The sequence below is a fragment of the Schistocerca americana genome, chromosome 2 (assembly GCF_021461395.2).
Source record: "Schistocerca americana isolate TAMUIC-IGC-003095 chromosome 2, iqSchAmer2.1, whole genome shotgun sequence".
Taxonomy (NCBI): Eukaryota; Metazoa; Arthropoda; class Insecta; order Orthoptera; family Acrididae; genus Schistocerca; species Schistocerca americana.
Window position 1 is genome coordinate 735,165,549 of NC_060120.1, and position 22,985 is coordinate 735,188,533.

At 44.5% G+C, this 22,985-nt stretch overlaps 1 protein-coding gene across 2 annotated transcripts in view; it reads right to left on the reverse strand.

The window, feature by feature from the left end:
* The window catches only part of LOC124595931 (zinc finger protein 395), a 518,499-nt gene that overhangs the window by 209,348 nt on the left and 286,166 nt on the right, over nt 1-22,985 (reverse strand). The window contains exon 3 of one of the 2 annotated variants that reach the window (XM_047134849.1): nt 19,670-19,759. The exons of the other annotated variant lie outside the window; for it this stretch is intronic. Within the exon in view, the coding sequence (XP_046990805.1) occupies nt 19,670-19,759 (90 nt within the window). The remainder of the gene's footprint in view (nt 1-19,669; nt 19,760-22,985) is intronic. 2 annotated transcript variants of the gene reach the window in all.

Sequence of the window (22,985 nt, forward strand, 5' to 3'; positions counted from 1 at the left end):
ATGCTGACCATTTACAAGTGGTTTTCTCTAAGTATAGAGGTTTGAGTTAGTAATTCATGCCCACAAGCTTTTATACATTACAATAATAGAAATTCTTCTACGGAACGGAAAGAGTTGTGAAGGAGACTTTTTCAGTTTGTTTTCATATTTAACTTTGCTGTCTGTTGGAAACTTTATATCACTAGGTGAATTATAAAAAATTTAGTTGCGGCACTGTGCATTCCTTTTGTGCTAAAGATTACCTTAATGTGGAGTGATGAATATCATTTTTTCCTTCTGGTATTGATACCTTCTGAGCTGCACTGGATTCTTTACAACATACTTCATGACAGAATAAATAAACTGCGCAGCAGTAGTCAGAATCCCCAACTTCTTAAACAGATGGCACAAGACGATCGTGGATGAGCACCACATATATCGCTGTATTATTCTTACAGCACGTTTTTGAGCAGTGAAGACTTACTTTCTGAAAGATGAGTTACCCCAGAGAATTATTCCATTTAACATTATTGAATGAAAATATGCAAAATATGTCAACATATTGACTCGTCTCGCCTCAAGATTTGCAATGATTCTAAGGGCAAATTTGGCTGAAAATATGCTTTTTCCAGTAACTCTCATCAGTATCGAGGCCTAACAATCCTGAAGTTTTCACACTGTTTATTATTTCTTCACCATATGTTACACTTATCATGGGTGTAGTACCCATAGACGGACAGAGCTGAATACGCTGTGTCTTTTTAAAATTGAGAGTGAGACATTTCGCAGAAAACCAATTAATGGCACCTATAAGAACATTGTTTACTATTTTTTATGTTGCTCTTTGCATGCGTGGATTGATTACAAAATGGTTCAAACGGCTCTTAGCACTAAGCGACTCAACTTCTGAGGTCATTAGTCCCCTAGAACTTAGAACTACTTAAACCTAACCAACCTAAGGACAGCACACACATCCATGTCCGAGGTAGGATTCGAACCTGCGACCGTAGCGGTCTTGCGGTTCCAGACTGCAGCGCCTTTAACCGCACGATTGATTACAATACTAGTGTCATCCGCAAAAATAACTAAATCTGCTTGTTGTGTATTATACGGATGATCGTTTACATATGTGAGGAAAGACTGAGCTCTGGGGAAACCCATAGGTGATTTCTCGACGGTCATAATAGTCTCCATTCATTCCATTGCTTTGAATGCTAAGTACAACTTTGTGCATTCTTTTGATTAACTATGGAATTATTCATTTGTTAACTGTGCTATCAAACCCACAGAACCTCAGTTTTTATCTAGAACATTGCGATTCATACAGTTGTCGTCGTAACGCTTCGACGAGTTCGTACTCGTCGTCTTCATCATTATACTGTATTTCGGAAGCCAGTGTCAATTTGGCCCTTAGAAATTTTGTTCGGTACCTTTCTAGAAACCTATGGAAGCATATCAATACTTTATAACTCATTAATGGTAAGTATGTTAGTACATATAAATTATTCTTTGTAACCTATAACTTGCATTACCCCCTAAACATAAAATAGGCTTTACAATAAGTGTATTACATCTTTGCTTAAAACATAATTTTCGCTTATAAATGCTTGTGAAAGAAACATAAGCCTGACACTGTGACGATTGTGAGGAATATTGTAAGATGTAAGTGTGCGATCTGAGATCAGAGAGGGCATGCATGGTTGTTTGCGTTAGTCATATCGTACTTTCTCTCAAAAATTCATATACTTAAAGGATGAACAAAAAGACGATAATCAGAGAACATGTAAGTGGGCACATTTCATTCACTTTCTGTGTCTTCATTAACATGCACATCAGTATTTTCTGACATTAGTTGTTTGACTGATTTTGGGGGGGGGGGGGGGGGGGGGGGAACCAAACAGAAAAGTCATCGGTCCCATCTGACTAGGGAAGGATGGGGAAGGAAGTCGGCAGCGCCCTTTCAAAGGAATTTATCTGAAGCGATTTAGTGAAATAACGGAAAACCTAAATCAGGATGGCCGGACGCGGGTTTTAACCGTCGTACTCAGGAATGCGAGTGCAGTGTGCTAACCACTACGCCACCTTTCTGAGATTAGTCACCGTATGTAATATGAAGAGGTGGCAATTGGGTAAATATTCTCGTGCAATGTTGGATCTGACGACATTACTGAAGATAATGACAATGCAATAAACGAAGCGTAACTTGAAACCGGTAATGGCGATGAAAATGAGGTTTCTGTGGCTGACTGCATCGCCATTCAGATTCTTTAACTCAACAAACGCCATCTATCTCGCATAAAAAAGCATAGAAAACATCTCCCAGTGAGCCGTAGTAAAGTTAGCTTTGAAAAGCGCGCCGCAGCGCGTAGCGTGAAGCAATCGCCCTCTGTTTTCTGGCAGCTTACCTACGGGTTTATTCGACTGTTAGCCTCTGCCATGTCTGTGAAAGTCTAAGGCACCGATGGCTGTACTGTTTCAAATGCAAGGCACGAAGACCTGATCCATTCTCTCGCCTGCCATAACTAGTATTACTAGGTTCACGTGTAAAAGGTACTCAAAGAAGAAAAATTCCTTTTGCCTCGTGGTAAGAACTAGTCAATTGCATAACGAATTGCTGCTCATCTGGAAGCTGTAACTTACGTAAAGTTGTGTTTATGTATATTTGGCAATAGTCAAGCAAGGTTAATGTGCGCCGCAGTGGATTTTTTTTTATATTGTTTCTAGTCAGCAAAAACTCTTGTGTGTTTTCCCAATTCAATACCTTTTAAGGCTTTTACTCAGCGTTCTTATGTGTTTTATACAGGTAGTTGGTTATTACTGTGTCTTCTTGTCATGCAAAAGTTTGCCATTTCATTACGGGTAGAAATTGTTGCCTTGAAAGGAGAACGTTGTAAAAGTTCGCGAGTCCTACCTGGCGAGCGTGTGTGTTTGCCGTAAGTTAACTGGTAGAAATTTGTAAAATTTGTTTTTTATATATATTTTGGAAATGTTAATGTTATTAACTGCGTTAACTGTGAATGTTTTCGTTTTTTATATATATTTTGGAAATGTTAATGTTATTAACTGTGAATGTCTCCCCCCCCCCTCCCCCCCGTGTGCATGACTCATGCGTTTTGGTTTTTCTATTTTGAGAACTTTTGTAACAGCATTGTTTTTATATGTTGCAGACAAGTTAGATTCTGCGCCATTTAATGAATGGAGTGAAATTCAGCTGTAATTTAGCTGAGCTTGAAATATTATACAGCGTCGCGTTGTATACGTTAAATTGCTTGCCTGTACTTGGCTTTTACTGGCATGAAATTTTTTTACAATAATTTAAAAGGCCTTTCCTATCGTAAATTGTGACTTATTTGTTAAAAGATGGATTTTTTTTCTTTTTCTTTTTTCTTTTTTTTAAATCCTTTCCTATCGTAAATTGTGACTTATTTGTTAAATGATGGTTTTTCTTCTTTTTTCTTTTTTCTTTTTTTTTTAATATCGTTAAGTCTTGCACCAAATTTGATTAAAGAGTGTTACTCAGTGTTGTGTGTAATTTCACCAGTTATCCCTCGGCACCTACTACCACTTTACATAATAATAATAATAATAATAATAATAATAATAATAATAATGATGAGCGCATGGCATTGGTGGCCGGTAGCCCCTCGCGGGGCGGTTCGGCTGCCGCTCCACAAGTTCTGTGACTCCACTACGGTGACTTGCGAGTGAATGAGGGTGAAATGATGATGAAAGACACACAACAACCAGTCATCTCGAGGCAGAGAAAATCTCTGACCCGCCGGGAATCGAAACTGGGACCCCGTGCGCGGGAAGCGAGGACGCTACCGCAAGACCACGACGCGCGGACATCCACTTTACATTTTGTGTACTGATTGAGATCAATAACCTTTGATGGACCAGTAGTAATTTTACGATTCACCCAGGTTGTAGGTGGTGTAAAGTTTTCGGTCCGCCGAGGGAAACAGCGCCTTCCTACGGGGAAAGCGTTCCAGTGGTATACTGGAGCGTCGCTGGAAAGCGAAAGTGTTTTTGTGTTGGGGAGGGGGGCTAGTAGCAGTAGGAGAGCTGCACTCGTGACCTGCGGTGGCGACGGCAGCGGCAGCGCTAGAAAGGCGGTGCGCCGCTGCTTACCGTGTCTCTGGCCGTAGTGGCGCACACAGTGAAAGGTGGGGCAGTGACAGCCGCCGCTTCCGTGCTGCCGGCCCGAAAGCGGGCCAGCCGCCGATATGCGGGCAGTTTTTGCACAGCCCTGACAACCACACTCCCACAACACACACTTTTTGGTCGAGGAGGCGGGGTGGCGCCAAAAGAGAGGAACAGACACGAGGAAAACGGGAGATGGTGAAAGTGCTTAGTCATCAAACACTGCAGTGGTAGCAGCCACATAGTACGTCATATACGAGGGTCACTCCAAAAGAAATGCACACTATTTTTTAAAAAAATACCAGTGTGTAGATTCTTCACGCTTGTTTTCAAACTTAGTTGAATCCGTTCCCGTGAGTGGCGCCGTCACAGCATGTCTTCAAGATGGCTGCTACACTTGACGTTCGTCAGAAGCAACGTGCTGTCATAGAATTCCTGTGCTGGGAAAACGAGACGGTGGGAAACATCCAGAAAATGTTGAAACGGGTGTATGGAGATGCTGCTGTCGATCGCAGTACAGGTAGTTGGTGGGCAAGCAGGTTACATGATTAAAGCGGGCACGGCAGTATTGAGGATTGTCCTCGCAGCGGCAGGCCTCGTACTGCACACACTCTAGACAATGTGCAGAGAGTTAATGAATTGGTGACTGCTGACAGACGGATCACAGTGAACGAATTGTCACGCTACGTTGTGATAGGGGAAGGAAATGTTTGCAGAATACTGAAAGTGTCGGCGTTAAAAAATGTTTGTGCCAGGTGGGTTCCCAGGATGTTGACATTGGCTCTCAAAGAAACAAGACAAACGGTATGCTGCGAACTTTTGGAACGGTACGAGAATGGTGGAGATGAATTTCTTGGAAGAATTGTGACAGGTGATGAAACATGGCTCCATCATTTTTCAGAGACGAAGAGGCAATCAATGGAGTGGCATCATGCAAATTGACACCCCCCCCCCCCCGTCCCAAAAAAAAAAAAAAAATTCAAAACCACACTTTCTGCTGGAAAAGTTATAGCTACGGTGCATATGTGACGACACTGAAGAAACTTCGAGCTCGAATGAGTCATACAAATCTCTGATGGACGACACTGAAACATCCGCCTTACAGTCCTGACCTGGCTCCATGTGAGTATCATCTCTTTGGGAAACTGAAAGACTCTCTTTGTGGAACAAGGTTTGAAGATGATGACTCCCTTGTGCACGCTGCCAAACAGTGGTTCCAACAGGTTGGTCCAGAAGTTTACCGTGCGGGTATACAGGCGCTGGTTCCAAGATAGCGTAAGGCAGTTGAGAGGTATGGAAATTATGTTTAGAAATGAAAATATTGCTCCTAAAGGATGTATCTATACACTGTAAAACTTTCAAATATGTAGAATAAAAGATGGATTAAAAAAAATAGTCTGCATTTCTTTTGGAGTGACCCTCGTAGTAATAGGTTTTTAAGCAAATATTTTCGCCAGTGACTGTCAGCCTTATTCCAGTCACCACTATTACTCTTTGGAAAGTAGCGTCATGTTGAAGAGCTAAATTTTGTGGTTACGCACGTTGCAAAATAGGAGCCCCTTAGAGTTAAACCGTAATCGGATTTTATTTTATTTATATACAGGGTATAACAAAACGGTACCGATAAAGTTAGACGATACGAGGAATGTCCGGAAACGTCATCCAACGAAAGTCTGTATTTTAGGGACAGCGCCTGCCCGCAGATCACCTCTTCGCCAGTCCGTATAGAAATTCTCGCACTGGGCCGAACTGCTTCCAGGCTCTTAGAAGGTGTCCGCGTCTGTATTTGCGACTGAACGATACCTCACTCATTCTTTACAATACTGTCTACAGCCCTGCAGTGTCTTTACAACGTTTCAGCTACTGAAGCTACTTGGGCAATAACTACGTTCTGAGCGCGTGTCTAAATGGCTGTAAATTTTTGTCGAACAGAAGAACGGACATACAGCAACAAAACACTGCACCGGTCTGTGTGGTGTGCGTTGTGGAGAATAAGGTGGGGTGGTCCGAGTTAACTTTACGGGGCCGTCAATCGTCCAGATGGACGTGCAAAGCCATTCCCGAGACGTCTGGGAAAATGTTACAGCTAGATACACGAGGCACTGAACAGCAGCTGAAGGCCGGCTGACTGGCGAGCCTGCCAGTTTCCACAGGCTCAGGCAGGCGCGCCGGCCGGGTGCGGTTCTGCAGGTCTTAGCTCGTCCTGTGGCACGGCACGGCGTACACCACCTGCAGGGATAGTACAGTAAAGTCGTTTGTATGGTGATGTTCGCCCCAAAGGGTAGGTCCTGCCGCTGAACTGGAAAGGATTTTCTTCCGCCGCACACAATAGCTTCACTACTGGCCATTAAAATTGCTACACCAACAAGAAATGCAGATGATAAACGGGTATTCATTGGACAAATATATTATACTAGAACTGACATGTGATTACATTTTCACGCAATTTGAGTGCATCCATCCTGAGAAATCAGTACCCAGAACAACTACCTCTGGCCGAAATAATGGCCTTGATACGCCAGTCAAAGAGAGCTTGGTGGCGTGTACGGGTATAGCTGTCCATGCACCTTCAACACGATACCACAGCTCATCAAGAGTAGTGATATGGCGATGACGAATACACGCTTCCAATGTGCGTTCACCGCGATGTCGCCTAACACGGATGCGACCATCATGATGCTGTAAACAGAACCTGGATTCATCCGAAAAAATGACGTTTTGCCATTCGTGCACCCAGGTTCGTCGTTGAGTAAACCATCGCAGGCGCTTCTGTCTGTGATGCAGCGTCAAGGGTAACCGCAGCCGTGGTCTCCGAGCTCATAGTCCATGCTGCTGCAAACGTCGTCGAACTGTTCGTGCAGATGGTTGTTGTCTTGCAAACGTCCCCATCTGTTTACTCAGGGATCGAGACGTGGCTGCACGATCCGTTACAGCCATGCGGATAAGATGCCTGTCATCTCGACTGCTAGTGATACGAGGCAGTTGGGATCCAGCACGGCGTTCCGTATTACTCTCCTGAACCCACCGATTCCATATTCATTGGATCTCGACCAACGCGAAACGATAAACCGCAATCGCGATAGGCTACAATGCGACCTTTATCAAAGTCGGAAACGTGATGATACGCATTTCTCCACCTTACACAAGGCATCACAACAACATTTCACCAGGCAACGCGATCAACTGCTGTTAGTGTATGGGAAATCGGTTGGAAACTTTCCTCATGTCAGCACGTTGTAGGTGTCGCCACCGGCACCAACCTTGTGTGAATGCTCTGAGAAGCTAATCATTTGCATATCACAGCATCTTATTCTTGTCGGTTAAATTTCGCGTCTGTAGCACGTCATCTTCGTGGTGTAGCAATTTTAATGGCCAGTAGTGTACTTTCCTTGCGCACACGTGAGAGTTGCATCACATGCAAAGTTGTTGCGTGTAGGTTAGTGTAATGGGTGCGTGTATAGTGTGGTGTTATGTTTATGTGTATATGAGGATGATCAAATGGCTCTGAGCACTATGGGACTCAACTGCTGTGGTCATAAGTCCCCTAGAACTTAGAACTACTTAAACCTAACTAAGGACATCACACACATCCATGCCCGAGGCAGGATTCGAACCTGCGACCGTAGCGGTCGTGCGGTTCCAGACGGTAGCGCCTAGAACCGCTTGGCCACACCGGCCGGCCTTACTCTTATCGAATAGCATTAAGCGCGCTGGGGAGCATAACGTCGCTGTCCGACGGACTTCATGAGGCACTGCGTAGAAAGTCTGACGGCAGCACCTCACCTCCCACGCCGGTCAAATATTAGTAACGAAAATATCAGCCACCACCAGGATACGAACCAGTCGATCTCTAACCGAGTGGAACTTCATTGACTTGCGCGAACGACCTCTGCTACTGGAGGTGGCGAACATCGACAAAGAAATTCTGTCTTATTGCATATTCCGCACAGCACAGTCACAGAACGAACTTGCACGCGAGTGACTAACTCAGATGGAACGGAGTACTCTATATAATAAACTTTAAGAGTCAATTTTCTTGCCAGAAAGCTGGAGAAACAACTGTCTTCATAATTTCGGCACTCCTTTTAATTAAATATGGTCATCGTATAAGGAGTCGACAGTAACAGACGATGAATTTCAACTCTTCACTGTGTTGGTCTTGTCACCGGTGTATTGCCTTATTGGTGAAGCAAATACTCGAAGTCAGCCAATGTGGTTCATCCGACTTATCAAGGACAGCGAAAACCAGCTACCTGTGTTCCATACTCTTACCTCAAACCCCCCCCCCCCCCCTCCTCCCGGCTCGTGCATAAATTCCCCTTAAGGACGACATTTTCTGAAACGTTTTTCGTTTTTCCCTCATCAGGTCACAGAACATTTTAGGGTTTCGCGAAGGGTGGGTGACGAAGGCGAGGCACATGTCCTCATAAATTGAAAGCTCTACCCTCACGTACATGATTGAAGGAAACACTGTAACGTAGACTTATTGAAACCCTATGCCTCTAAAACCTTTAGAACGCCTTTTCCCTGAGATTTCTACAAATTTGTTTGCTGGATTAGGTTCTTGCAGTGTTCTGTGCCAGCTTGTACTAACAGTGCAGTGTGCTAAAGATTAGTTCTACCATACTCAAACCAAAATCATTTTGAATATCCATTAAGAGAGAGAAATTTATTTCTCGCCCGAACCATAGTATTCGAACCATTTGTGCGATTCGCTGTCGTAAAAAAGTTTTGCAAAATTTCTTTGTTCCGTCCGAATGTACTTATTTCCAGTTTCTGATTTTCTACTAGCCAAACGGGCAATCTTCCTCTACTCAAATTAGCAGTCTGTTTATCCCAGAATTAACTAGTAAAGCGAATTTACGTTTCACAAATCAATTCGAAATGAAACTTCCATGTGCATAATTAACTACCCATTCAGTGCAAAAAGATTCGAAGTAGCTCACTCATTGTCAATAATGTATCACGACGTACTATTATCAAATAATTTCAAAAATGGTTCAAATGGCTCTGAGCACTATGGGACTTAACTTCTGAGGTCATCAGTCCCCTAGAACTTAGAACTATTGAAACCTAACTAACCTGAGGACATCACACACATCCATGCCCGAGGCAGGATTCGAACCTGCGGCCGTAGCGGTTCCAGACTGAACCGCCGAGAACCGCTCAGCCACACCGGCCGGCCCTCTGTAGCGCCTAGAACTGCTCGGCCACTCTGGCCGGCTCCAAATAATTTCCAGTGATATTAATGTGAATTGAACACTTCTTTTGCTCATTTTGTCGTAATGCAGAAACGATTATTTGGATAATGTACCTGCACTGGAATAAAAATTAGGAAATATTGGTAAAAGCCAATATAATCAAATGATCAAGGGATCACAAATTTAGCATTGGAGGGCAGCGTGGAGGATAAAAATCGTAGAGGGAGACCAAGAGATGAATACACTAAGCAGATTCAGAAGGATGTAGGTCGCAGTAGGTACTGGGAGACGAAGAAGCTTGCGCAGGATAGAGTAGCATGGAGAGCTGCATCAAACCAGTCTCAGGACTGAAGACCACAACAACACAATCAAAGTTCGGTAGTATCACATTTAAAACTATTTATGCCTTAGATACTTGAAATACGAGCTTTTTTCTTACTAAAGAAATGTCTTCGCTACAAGGTACTAAGGGTTTAGAAAAAAGTGTCTTCGGTGTCTTGCGTTTGAAGGCGCTGTCTTCGCCCATGAGCTGTGTTAATCATGTACGCCAGAATCCATTTTATCTTACAGTAGCAACGTATAAAATCACAAACATACTTGCCATAAATTAACAAAAAGGTATGTACAATAAGTAATTTTCCACATGTCATCCATACGTTTCCCACATTTCAAGTAAGTATCTTCCTTCCTGTCAAGCATTTAGTTTCCTTACCCTTCATTTTCTTTGAAACAATAGGTAAGACATAAGACATTGCAAACGAATTCAAGTACGTTCAAACGTATCTAAATACAAGTTTTCATTGTTGCTTCTGAACATGAGAGCTCCAATTACGAGAACAATCTGGAAATTTAAGCGATGAAACATTTTCTGCGCTTCCTTTAGAATGCACACAGACGTAGCGCGACTAAGTTGAGCCCCCGGCTCACCAGTGGCAAATGCTGTCACACTGAAAGCTCGATAGAATATATTCCAGGGGTCTACTGGATTAGTTCACAACTTCTTCCGAAAGCCAGATCATGCAACAAGATAGATTTCCCAAACTTAAAAAAATTCTGTTGTTCTAATGACTAGACTAATCCTCACCTTCGTTGATTCCTAGAGTCCAAAGGGATTTGAGATGAAACTCGGCATAGGATCTGTTGTAAATTCTGTAATGCGAAAGGCATCTCGCGGTGTGTGGTGGAGAATACTTCTGGTACCATATTTTCACATCTTCCCTGCGTCATTCAGAATGTTGCGTGGGAAAAACGATTGTCGAGAAAAAACCTCAGTACGAGGTGGAAAATTATCTGATTGTTTGGTGAGACGTATGTGGCAGGAAGTTGTATGTTACACGACTGTGTTTAGTACGTATCGTCTCGGAAATTCGACAGTAAATCTATGTTGTAGCGACTGACAATGGAATTTGTTGAGTATATCCGTAACATTCCCAAAACGAAACACGCCGCTATTTGTTGGATTTTCTCTATCTCTGTTATTAATCCAATTTGTCAAGCGTCCCAGACTGATAAACAGTATTTAACAAACGGTCGAACAAGTTTGTGGTAAGCCACTTCATTCATGGATAAATTACATTTCCATAAGTTTCTTCCTAATGAATCCCAGCCTGGCATCTTCTTTTTCTACAAATTTGTATTTCTGATCATAACACTGTACATAGCACAGAGAGGTGGTAGGGTTTCTCCTCCTGTTTACGAGTATTTCAGATTCTACTGCCAGTACGAGTACACGCATCATTAGTCGCCCCTATGCAGGTGTTCCTGGCGTTGCAACCTCCCTATAGAAAACAACATGGCCTCCAAATAGTCTCACGGAGCCTACAACCTTCTCAAATAGATCGCTGATGAAATATCAACAGTAACCGCCCTATGAAGCTTATTTGGGGTAATCACTTGCGTGTTATGCTGCTACCAGTACCACATAACACACACAATTATTCCACAGAGTGACTGTCTCTATACTTAGCCACTACAGCCCCTTTAATGTCTGACAGCGATTGGGGATTCCCCGCGCAGCCCGAGTATCGATGTGGAGGACAGGTCAGAGACACTCGGGCTTCACGCTACGGCCGCAGTTTTCCCCCGCGAGGGGCGCAGCCGCCGCCGTAAATACGTCACGTACTCGAGATTACCTGTAAATTAGGTCAGCCCATACTTGCCAGACAGTTTCCTGCTATGGTTACGCGCCATTGAACAGTAGAGTTTTGACATTTCCTTTATTGCGCTTGTGATTTGGATTTTTCCCTGGACTGTTTTATACGCTTAAGAAGAGTTTGTTATGCCCTCCACGCATTTTTCTGGTTACCCGTTCGCTTTGTGAACTCCGCTATCGTCGGCCTCAGGAACCGCCTGTTTGTTCCACTGGTTACTGTGTTACTGCCAGTGTGAGTGGCCATAAGCTGTGTACTATTTATGCAGAGTAATGTGGAAAAGGCACGGTTAATTATACAGGCTGATTCTTGCGGAGAAGGTAACAGCAACCAACCACTTTTTATAATACTTTTTATTTACGCAAGTAGAGCCGTTACCGGTTTCGAGCCGACAGATTCATCATCAGACGAGTTGTTCACGTTAAGATAGATTTTTATTGTAGTTTTCATTAGTTTTCACTTTATATTCCCCCATATGATGAAAACTGCAGTCTTCGCTACTGCATGAACGTACGCAGTCAGCACTGCAGCGTAATGGCGATGAATTAAGACGTTAGTATCTAAAACATTTTCGCTTTAATGATTTGTTTACATTGTTTCAAATCGTTATGAGGCACAATTACATTTAAATATACAGTTCCTCACATCGTGTTTTGGTTGTAGAGCACCACCACCCCAAGGAATTTTGTCATATGGGGGATTAAAAAGTGAAAACTAATGTAAACTACAATAAAAATGTATCTGAAGGTGAACAAACCGTCTGATGATGAACCTATCGATTCGAAACCGGTAACGGCACTACTTATGTAAATAAAAAGCATTATAAAAAGTGGCTGGTTGCTGTGATGATCTATGCAAGAATCAAACTGTATTCTGCACACTATCACGGGCTCAAAATGTCAGTTTTCGACAAAGTAGCATACCATTTAATTTCGGGTACTTCCGAAATTACCTTGTTATCTGGCGGTGGGCCGCGCGGGATTAGCCGAGCGGTCTTAGGCGCTGCAGTCATGGACTGTGCGGCTGGTCCCGGCGTAGGTTCGAGTCCTCCCTCGGGCACGGGTGTGTGTGTTTGTCATTAGGATAATTTAGGTTAAGTAGTGTGTAAGCTTAGGGACTGATGACCTCAGCAGTTAAGTCCCATAAGATTTCACACACATTTCAACATTTAAATGGCTCTGAGCACTATGGGACTCAACATCTGAGGTCATCAGTCCCCTAGAACTTAGAACTACTTAAACCTAACTAACCTAAGGACAACACACACATCCATGCCCGAGGCAGGATTCGAACCTGCGACCGTAGCAGTCGCGCGGTTCCAGACTGAAGCCTAGAACCGCTGGGCCACATCGGCCTTTGACCATTTATCTGGCGGCCTTGTTCCGGTAATAACGACATGTTGACGTCTATTTGTAAGGAAGTTCTGAATCCAAATAAAGGTCTTGTTAAAAATTGGCTATTTCATCGAGGCATATCACAGCGTTTTGGCAGCCGCGTATCGATGGCTGGGGTACCGCAGAAACAACAATCCAATTGACGTTTGGCAGTGACTTTCCACCCGAGAGCTTTTGTACAGCGTCCAAGACGGTTCGCCTCGAGCAGAAATGGCGCTGATGTGTGGCAGTCCTGCGCAGAGGACGCGCTGTTGTCGCCAAGTTTCTCTTCCGGTGTCGATACCGGCGCTAGCGATACAGTGCGCTGTCCCATCAGCTGCGCCACTCATCCGCAGTTTCTGCCTGCCCGTCTCGGGACACGCCAGAGCCGGAGACGATGCCTTCTCTATCACTGGCCTCGTCTCACAGGGTGCCAGTCTCAGAGGCTCGAGCCGCTGAACAAGCCCTATTCTCCACACCCGAGTACAGCCATTTGGAATTCGTCGGTGCAAACGTTTTTAATCAGAATTTGACTCAAGTTAGAGAGAAAGATGCAGCATGATGTTCTTGAGCACCTGATTCTCTAATGTTCTGGGTTTAGACTCAAAACTCTCTGCAGCACGTTACACTAACAGCTAAGGCAAGCTGTCATCAACCGGAAAGTTGGTTTGTACACCGTAGTTCTTTAGTACGCATGCCTGTGTTTGTTAATGCGAAAATGCCGAGTTGAGCCGTGATGCGGAATCCACGTTAAACTGGAGGTCCCCCCCCCCCTCCCCCAATAACTAGCTGGGTAAGTGAATTCAAGGGTCACAGGAAGGCTACAGTGTACCACTTGTAGGAGGTGAACTGACTTAACCTACAATCAATTAGTCACAAGGGGGGGGGGGGGGCGAGCGTGGGGGAGGCTACATTTTAACATGGATTCCTTCCCACGGTGCATCTCGGCATTTTCACATTAACAAACTCTGGCAGAGGAAGTCGTAGGAATGATCGGGAATCGAACATAAGACGTTTGACTCCGCAGCCTGGCAGTTTACCACAGAGGCACCGAGCCTGACAGCGAAGGTAAAAGACACGGCTATTGATGAGTTCTCTGTCGAACACGAATGCTTGGCAGCTCTTCAGGTGCCCACACCCCCTCACCTATCTTTCATTTTTATCACTAATGAAAACATTACGCTCAGCTCGTCCTATTCGTAGATGCTGTCGTGACGTTTACGCAGTTTCCTTGTCTTTCGGAGGACATTCAACACAATCCCGCACTATCGCTTAACGAACAAAATGCAAAATTGCGGAATATCGGAACAGCTTTGTCACTGGATTCAGGAATGCCTAACAGATTCTGAAGATTCGTTCTTGTGAAACACAACTAGCTCTTTATTCTCAGGAAATAATCAGTCCTATCGACAGGGAACCTCAAACTGAGTCCAAATTTTTCATTTGCAGAAGATACCGTTGCTCACAAGCGACTTCTTATCAAATTATTTGCCTCTGGAGTATCGTCTCAGTTGTGTGACTGGATTAGTGATTTCCTATCAGAAAGGTCACAGTCCGTTACAACTGATGGAAAGTCATCGAGTAAGACAGAAACAATATCTGGCATTCCCCCAGAGATTGTGACAGTCCCTCCGCTGTTCCCGATCTACATAAACTATTTAGGAGACAATCTGAATAGCCCTTTTAGACTGTTTGCAAATGATGCTGTCTTGTAGTCATTAGATAATGAAAATGAAATTCAAAACGATTTAGACAAAATATCTATAAGGGTGCGAAAAATGACAATTGACTATAAACAATGAAAAGTGTGAAGTGATCCACATGAGTACTACTAAAAGGAATCCGCTAAATTTACACTATAAATCTCACAAATCTGAAGACTGTAAACTCAAATACTTAGGGATTACAGTTACGAATAACTTAAATTGGAACGATCACATAGAAAACGTTGTGGGGACAGCAAACCAAAGACTGCGATTTATTGGCAGAGCACTTAAATAATGCATCAGATCTACTAAAGAGACTGCTTTCAGTACGCATGTCCACCCTGTTCTGGAGTACTGGTGTATGGTATGGCATCCGCGTCAGTTACGGTTGGCGGAGGACGTCGAAAAAGTTCAACGAAGGGCAGCTCGTTATGTGTTATCGTGGAATAGGGCAGAGTGTGCCTCTCATATGATACACGAACTGGGTGGCAGTCATTAAAACAAAGGCATTTTTGGCTATGGCAGGACCTTCTCATGAAATTTCTCTCAGAGTGTGAAAATATTTTGTTGGCGCCCACGTACATAGGGAGAAAAAACTTTGTGTTCTGCCTTACAGCAGGTCTTGTCATGGGAAAAGCCTCGTCAGAGAGGTCCACCGCATGAGCGGCTAGGGAAGTGATTCCAGTGGTGGTTTCTCGTTGCCTTCCACTGATGATGATGAAATGATAATGAGGACAACACAACACCCAGCCCCTCAGCGGAGAAAATCTCAGACCCAGCTGGGAAACGAACCCAGGCCCCTTGGCGTGACAGCTATGGGGGCGGACACATAGGGAGAAATGATCATAATAAAATAAGAGAAATCAGAGCTAGACGGAAAGATATAATCTGCCTGGCACATATTTGGGAATTGCAGAGTCGTCATGTAGACGAAGATGGAAATGCTGAGTAGCGTCAGTTTCCGACAGCAGAAGAAGACGACGTCCAAGTCATTATTAGTGGAATAAGAACGAAAATGGACGCCATCCGTTTACCAGCATGCCATTAACTACGAAATCAGAAACAGAAATTTACTGTTAGATCTGATCCAAACTGTTGGTAACCTCGACTACAGTTCTATCTATTAACTGAGGTTCAACACTTCATAATTAAATAAAAACTTTGAGATTCGCCAATGACATTGTAATTCTGTCAGAGAAAGCAAAGGACTTAGAGGAGCAGTTGAATGGAATGGACAGTGTCTTGAAAGGAGGATATAAGATGAACATAAGCAAAAGCAAAACGAGAATAATGGAATGCAATCGAAATAAGTCGGGTGATGCTGAGGGAATTAGGTTAGGAAATGAGACCCTTCAAGTGGTAAAGGAGTTTTGCTATTTGGGAAGCAAACTGACTGATGATGATCGAAGTAGAGAGGATATAAAATGTAGACTGGCAATGGCAAGGAAAGCCTTTCTGAAGAAGAGGAATCTGTTAACATCGCGTATAGATTTAAGTGTCAGGAAGTCGTTTCTGAAAGTATTTGTATGGAGTCTAGCCATGTATGGAAGTGAAACGTGAACGATAAATAGTTTGGACAAGAAGAGAATAGAAGCTTTCGAAATGTGGTGCTACAGAAGAATGCTGAAGATTAGATGGGTAGATCACATAACTAATGAGGGGGTATTGAATAGAATTGGGGAGAAGAGGAGTTTGTGGCACAACTTGACTAGAAGAAGGGACAGGTTGGTAGGACATGTTCTGAGGCATCAAGGGATCACAAATTTAGTATTGGAGGGCAGCGTGGAGGGTAAAAATCGTAGAGGGAGACAAAGAGATGAATACACTAAGCAGATTCAGAAGGATGTAGGTTGCAGTAAGTACTGGGATAGAGTAGCATGGAGAGCTGCATCAAACCAGTCTCAGGACCGAAGACCACAACAACAACAATTAGGGAAACGTACGTACGTACGTACGTACGTACGTGTGTGTGTGTGTGTGTGTGTGTGTGTGTGTGTGTGTGTGTGTGTGTGTACTGCAGAGCCGACACTTGGGCGCAGTATGGGGCCAAGCGCCAGTGACACGACCCACAAACGCACTAGCGGCTGCTCTATAAATCAACGCCCGTGTGCCACGCAGCCCGCACCAGTGTGTGTGCCTTTACACAGTTTCAGTACTACAGCCGCACTCCCGTCCTTCGCACTGCTCTCTTTTTGTTACGCTGTCTCTTGTAAGGACGAACGTGAAACTACAATAGGTACGTTAGTGTTCGGAACCCGAAAACATTATCAGAGAATCATCGACAATCGACTGTGGACCGAGAATTTGAACGGTCCCTACTTTCCACTAGAACTATGGGAAGGAAAACGGCGAATGTATCATTGCATCACACGTAGCGTTTCAGATGTATGGAAGCTGCTCCCGGAGAAATTTGCGCCCATACAAAAATTTGCGAAGTTTGCACCCAGTATTCCTGAAACTGTGTCCTTAGTACTTCACGGGCTACCTAGGTCTCCAGATTCCTCTTCCAACAGAAACGCTCCGTAAGCCCGCTGTGAGGGGCTGTACCGGCCAGCCCGAGCCGCGTCGACGCCGCCGTGCAAATGACCAACAACCAAAACGTCCTGCGGCTGGAAGAAAGGCGCTACCAGTGGTCGACGTAATATTCCACGACAAACACTCTTACATGTCCAAACCGTACTAGTTATTTTAACCTTTAAATTTGCTTTTCTTTCTTTCATGACGGAAATGCTGCTCTCGTGTTATGAAAACTTTTGTTATGCATTGTCACTTAGAAAAATAGTTCCTGCGTAAAATATTTTATTATCCATACTCTTTCCTTTTAAATAATTTCTTACTTTATATATACACAATTTTATAATGCTCATACATCTTCCCCTTGCCAATAATGAATTGATATGCAGAATTAAAATTATAAAGCAAACTGTACTCCTGTTTTGCAGTCACATATAAAGGACGCCCACATGTAGCACTAGGAGCGGAAGAAGAAGCTATGTACAGCTGATGTCACCTACATACGGCCATACTCTTGGCCTTTTAGTTAGGATGACAAGGCATCTTATGTAGATACATGTACCATATGCTGATACGCGGGTTTTGCCCGTATTTTTGTCATGTAGAAGAAAAATGATTTTTAAATACCGTGTTTGTATTTTGGTTTTTGTGTTTTGCCTTATAGTTTCTGAAGGTACGGTCACAAGTAAAATTTTGTGATTGCTCCCGACAGAAAGTAAATTACGATCACCTGATTGAAAAAAGTTCGGCTTTACACTTCTTGTCGAGCATCTGCAGTCCTCTTCGCCGGTACACCAAATACTCTTCACACCCGTCGCCTCTTCGACGTGCCAGACACAAGTTGCGGAGCTCGGAGACGAGGATCAGTGGGCCCCTGGACAACCTCATCTCAGCATGAATTTAACTGGCGTGGTTTACAGGACACCATTCGTGGCCAGTTTCTGATACTCCCAAGTACTTCATCTAGCTCCATCTTGTAGCTTAACATTAAAGTCAATTATGCAGATAATCTATTCGTCCGTGAGGGCCTGCTGCTGTGGCCGAGCGGTTCTAGGCCCTTCAGTCCGGAACCGCACGACTGCTACGGTTGCAGGTTCGAATCCTGCCTCGGGTATGGATGTGTGTGATGTCCTTAGGTTAGTTAGGTTTAAGTAGTTCTAACGTCTAGGGGACTGATGACCTCAGATGTTAAGTCCCATAGTGCTCAGAGCCATTTGAACCATTTTTCGTCAGGGCCTGCATGTATTATTAAGTAGCTCCGTTCCATCAGACATTTTGCGTGTGCTTACATCTGCATGTGTTTTTCCTGACTACTTTCTGTTAGTACCATACCCTCTGCAGCACACTGTCCAAAATTCCATTCCTACTGTCTGATTACAAAAAAGAAGTTTAATGGAAACAGTGTCGTAAAAAATGTTACTTTTCTGATGTAACATTTTCGAAACAAACTCAGTTTGCTAACGAACAGCACTTTCATTCGAACAGACTCGAACACGGCGGAGGATCGAGTCCTCCCTCGGGCATAGGTGTGTGTGTTTGTCCTTAGGGTAATTTAGGTTAAGTAGCGTGTAAGCTTACGGACTGATGACCTTAGCATTTAAGTCCCATAAGACTTCACATGCATTTGAACATTTTGAACAAAACTCGAAGAGCCGACTTTATTATCGTTTTGATGACCAATATGCATCTTTCCATTTTTATTCGAGAAAACAAGGCTCTTATTAGGTTCAAATGGTTCAAATGGCTCTGAGCACTATGGGACTCAACTTCTGTGGTCATCAGTCCCCTAGAACTTAGAACTACTTAAACCTAACTAACCTAAGGACGTCACACACATCCATGCCCGAGGCAGGATTCGAACCTGCGACCGTAGCAGTCCCGCGGTTCCGGACTGCGCGCCTAGAACCACTAGACCACCGCTGCCGGCTCTTATTAGGAGTCGAGAAGTTACAAACGTGAACTTGCACTCTATTCTTCATTAAGAAGAGGTGGGTTACAGATACAAAGGCTTCAATAATGGCGAATCAGTGGATGCTCGTGGTATAAGACATCCCCATACACATCAGCGAGAGTTCCAGGCAGAATTATCGCATCATGTCTGTCTTACAATACAGCCACCTCGAATACAGTCTTTCCCAAGAACTGTTTCATATCCACATGGGGCAATTTTACGAAAATGGTGATGCATATATTTCCGGACGAGACAGACACCAGAGAGGGGGGAGGAGGGGGAGGGGGGGGAGGAGCGAGACAGAAAGAGAGGGAGAGAATTTATTTACAGAGTGAAGTTCGTTATTTACAGAGCGAACTTTTTAATGTAGTCATATTTACAAAGGTCAAGCAATTTTATTTTTGTACTGCTTCAAAGGCCAGCTTGCAGTACACGAAATTGTGCAGAGAAAACTGGGCAGGAATTATTGACAGATGAAACCCAGGGAAGGGCGTTTCTAGGGAAGAAGAAAGCAATGAAACCCAGAAGCACCGATAGACAGAGAACGAGCGGAATGTCGTAGAGAAGCATCATTCCACCAAGCAGAGCAGGAAAGAGCAAAGCGGTGATGAGTAGTGAGCCCAGCCCGTTCGGCCTTCAGCGAAGTACGCACCCGGCGAGGCCGCCGCGCGCGTCCACGTACAACTTCCACGTGCGCCGGGAGGACATCCTGCGCGCAGACGCCCGGATCGGTCCTGGGCTTCTGAAACACAGAGCGACTTGCCGTCACACGTGCAGCCCACCACCCGCAGCCGCCGCTGCAGTCGGCCGCGGTCGCACGCAGTTCGCACGCAGCGTACACCCATCGCTGCGACCAGGCGTCATCCTGAATTGCGGCAGCGTGCGCAACACGACACACCGCGGCACCGCCCGCTGGGAAATGACCGCACATGCTGACGGCAACACATTCGTCGACCACCGCTCAAACTATCCCCATCGAGGTATATCAACAACACCTGTCGGCAGCTGAGGGTTTCAATTAATTATCATTTATTCTAGAGAAACTGCACGATCATGAATGGTATCTGCTCTTTCGGGAACAGTTACTATCTTCATATACCCCACTTCTCTTTTTATCAAAACTTTCTTACCTCAGGCCGGTCAAACTAACGTACGAGCGATACCCATGAAGTTTTAATTATCACCTCAAAAAATTAAAGTACACTATGTGATCAAAAGTATCCGGACACCTGGCTGAAAATGACTTACAAATTCGTTGCGCCCTCTATCGGTAATGCTGGAATTCGGCATGGTGTTGGCCCACCCTTAGCCCTGATGATAGCTTCCACCCTCGCGGGCATACGTTCAATCAGGTGCTGGAAGGATTCTTGTGGAATGGCAGCCCGTTCTTCACGGAGTGCTGCACTGAGGAGAGGTATCGATGTCGATCGGTGAGGCCTGGCACGAAGTCGGCGTTCCAAAAGATCTGAAAGGTGTTCTATAGGATTCAGGTCAGGACTCTGTGTAGACCAGTCCGTTACAGGGATGTAACCACTCCGCCACAGGCCGTGCATCACGAACAGCTGCTCGACCGCGTCGAAAGATGCAATCGCCATCCCCGAATTGCTCTTCAACAGTGGGAAGCAAGAATGTGTTTAAAACATCAATGTGGGCCTGTGCTGTGATAGTGCAACGCAAAACAACAAGGGTTGTAAGCCCCCTCCATAAAAAGCACGACCACACCACAACAACACAAAATTTTTCTGTTGGCACTACACACGCTGGCAGATTACGTTCACCTGGCATTCGATACCCACACCCTGCCACATTGTGTACCGTGATTCGTCACTCCACACAACGTTTTTCCACTGTTCAATGGCCCAGTGTTTACGCTCCCTACACCAAGCGAGCCGTCGTTTGGCACTTACCGGCAGGATTTGTGGCTTATTAACAGCCGCTCGACCATGAAATCCAAGTTTTCTCACCTCCCGCGTAACTGTCATAGTACTTGCAGTGGATCCTGATGCAGTTTGGAATTCCTATGTAATGGTCTGGATAGATGCGTGCCTATTACACATTACCACCCTCTTCAACTGTTGGCGGTCTCTGTCAGTCAATAGACGAGATCGGTCTATACGCTTTTTTGCTGTACGTGTCCCTTCAAGTTTCCGCTTCACCATCACATCGGCAACAGTGGACCTAGGGATGTTTAGGACTGTGGAAATCTCGAGTACAGACGCATGACACAGGGGACACCCAATCACCTGACCACGTTCGAAGTCCGTGAGTTCCGCAGAACGCTCCATTCTGCTCTCTCACGATGTCTAATGACTACAGAGGTCGCTGATATGGAGTACCAAGCAGTAGGTGGCGGCACAATGCACATAATATGAAAAACGTATGTTTTTGGAGGTGTCCGGATACTTTTGATCACATAGTGTATCTTCTGCTACACACTTAAATCGCTGCGCCCATAGCACGCTGCTAGAGAAGCCAAAACAAAGTACAGGGTGTTTCAAAAAGAAAGAACTTATTTCAGTTGTTTATTATAGACAAATTGTGAAAGACAGAAACACATTGCGGATGTCACTGGATAGAGGTAGGTTCAAAGTGTCATGTCTGCAGACACACTATACTGTACCCTCAACAAGAGCACCGTGCGTCGCTCGAGAAACATCGAGAAGGCAGTTCACATCAAACAAACGAATCAACAGGTCTCTGTTTACTGAATCGTCAGCTTAAACAGTCCCATTTCTCAGCTGTTCAAAAACAGCTGCCGTAGGTGGGAAAAAGACTGTTCTTAAGTACGTCCACAGAAAAAAATCGCAAGGTTTGAGGTCTGGTGGCCTGGGAGGCCAAAAGCAATGGAAAAGATCATCTTGTTCACCGCTTCCATTTCGATGCTGTGGGATGGTGGTGCTAAGATAACGGCGCACCGTAATGTGGATGTGAGGTGGGACGCCGTCAGTCGTTCGGAAAATGTGCCCCTCCCGTACCTTGGACAAGTTAAATGCAAAATTCGTACCTTCTGTTTTGGTTGCCCGAACGCAGCTGTTGCAGTAATTCAACTTGCAGGGCTTTATATAGAGGCACAGTTTCAGAACCCGCCACACTGTTGGTTGAGGAACTTGTAAGTTCCTGGCCTACCCGTCTTGTGGACTTACGAGGGCTACAAGTCAGCGCATCTCGGATACGCTCGACATTTTCATCAGACGTGCGTGGCCGACCAGTATTGTTACATTTCCATATGCCAACAACTTTCAAGAAATTTCTATGCCAGTCATATATCTGCTTGTGTGGAGTCGGCTTCTTGCTGATTCGACGGCGGAATGCACGTTGCACGTTAACACTGGATTGACTTCACGCAAATTCCAACTCAAAAAATGATTTCCCTTGACGGAGAGTAGTCTTGTTGCTACAAACACAGCGCAGCTGTGTCAGAACTTTGTACCTTCCTCTATCCAGTGACATGCGCAAAGTCTCTCTTTCATGGTTTGCCTGTAATAAACAACTGAAATCAGTTTATTCTTTTTTAATCACCCGGCACTGCTGCGGTACTGTGAACCGCACATTTCAGTTTGATGTTTTCACTAACTTTATAGGGCGGTTCTTGCCCGCCTGTCGCGTGAGTAGTACGAAGGCAGATATTCACTTCTGTTCAGGGAAATTCGCGACGGGGTCCCAGTCCTACACACGTGATTTTTTTAATTTATAATACAGTCCTTGCAGTTATTCTCTTCAGTTTTTTGGTTGGTTTGACACCGTCCTGGATCTCGTCCAATTTTACGCCAATTTTGCCATCTTTACAAACCTACTACATTATCCGTAATCTGTTACCCGTATCCTACCATTTCTCTGTACTGATAATTTTGCCTTCCGCTGCTCCTGATATTATAAAATTAAATATCCTTCGGAGGCGTGTTATATATCCCACTCTTTCGGCGCCTTGTCTTTCCAATAGTTCTTCATTTCGTGGTTCATCTCTTTAT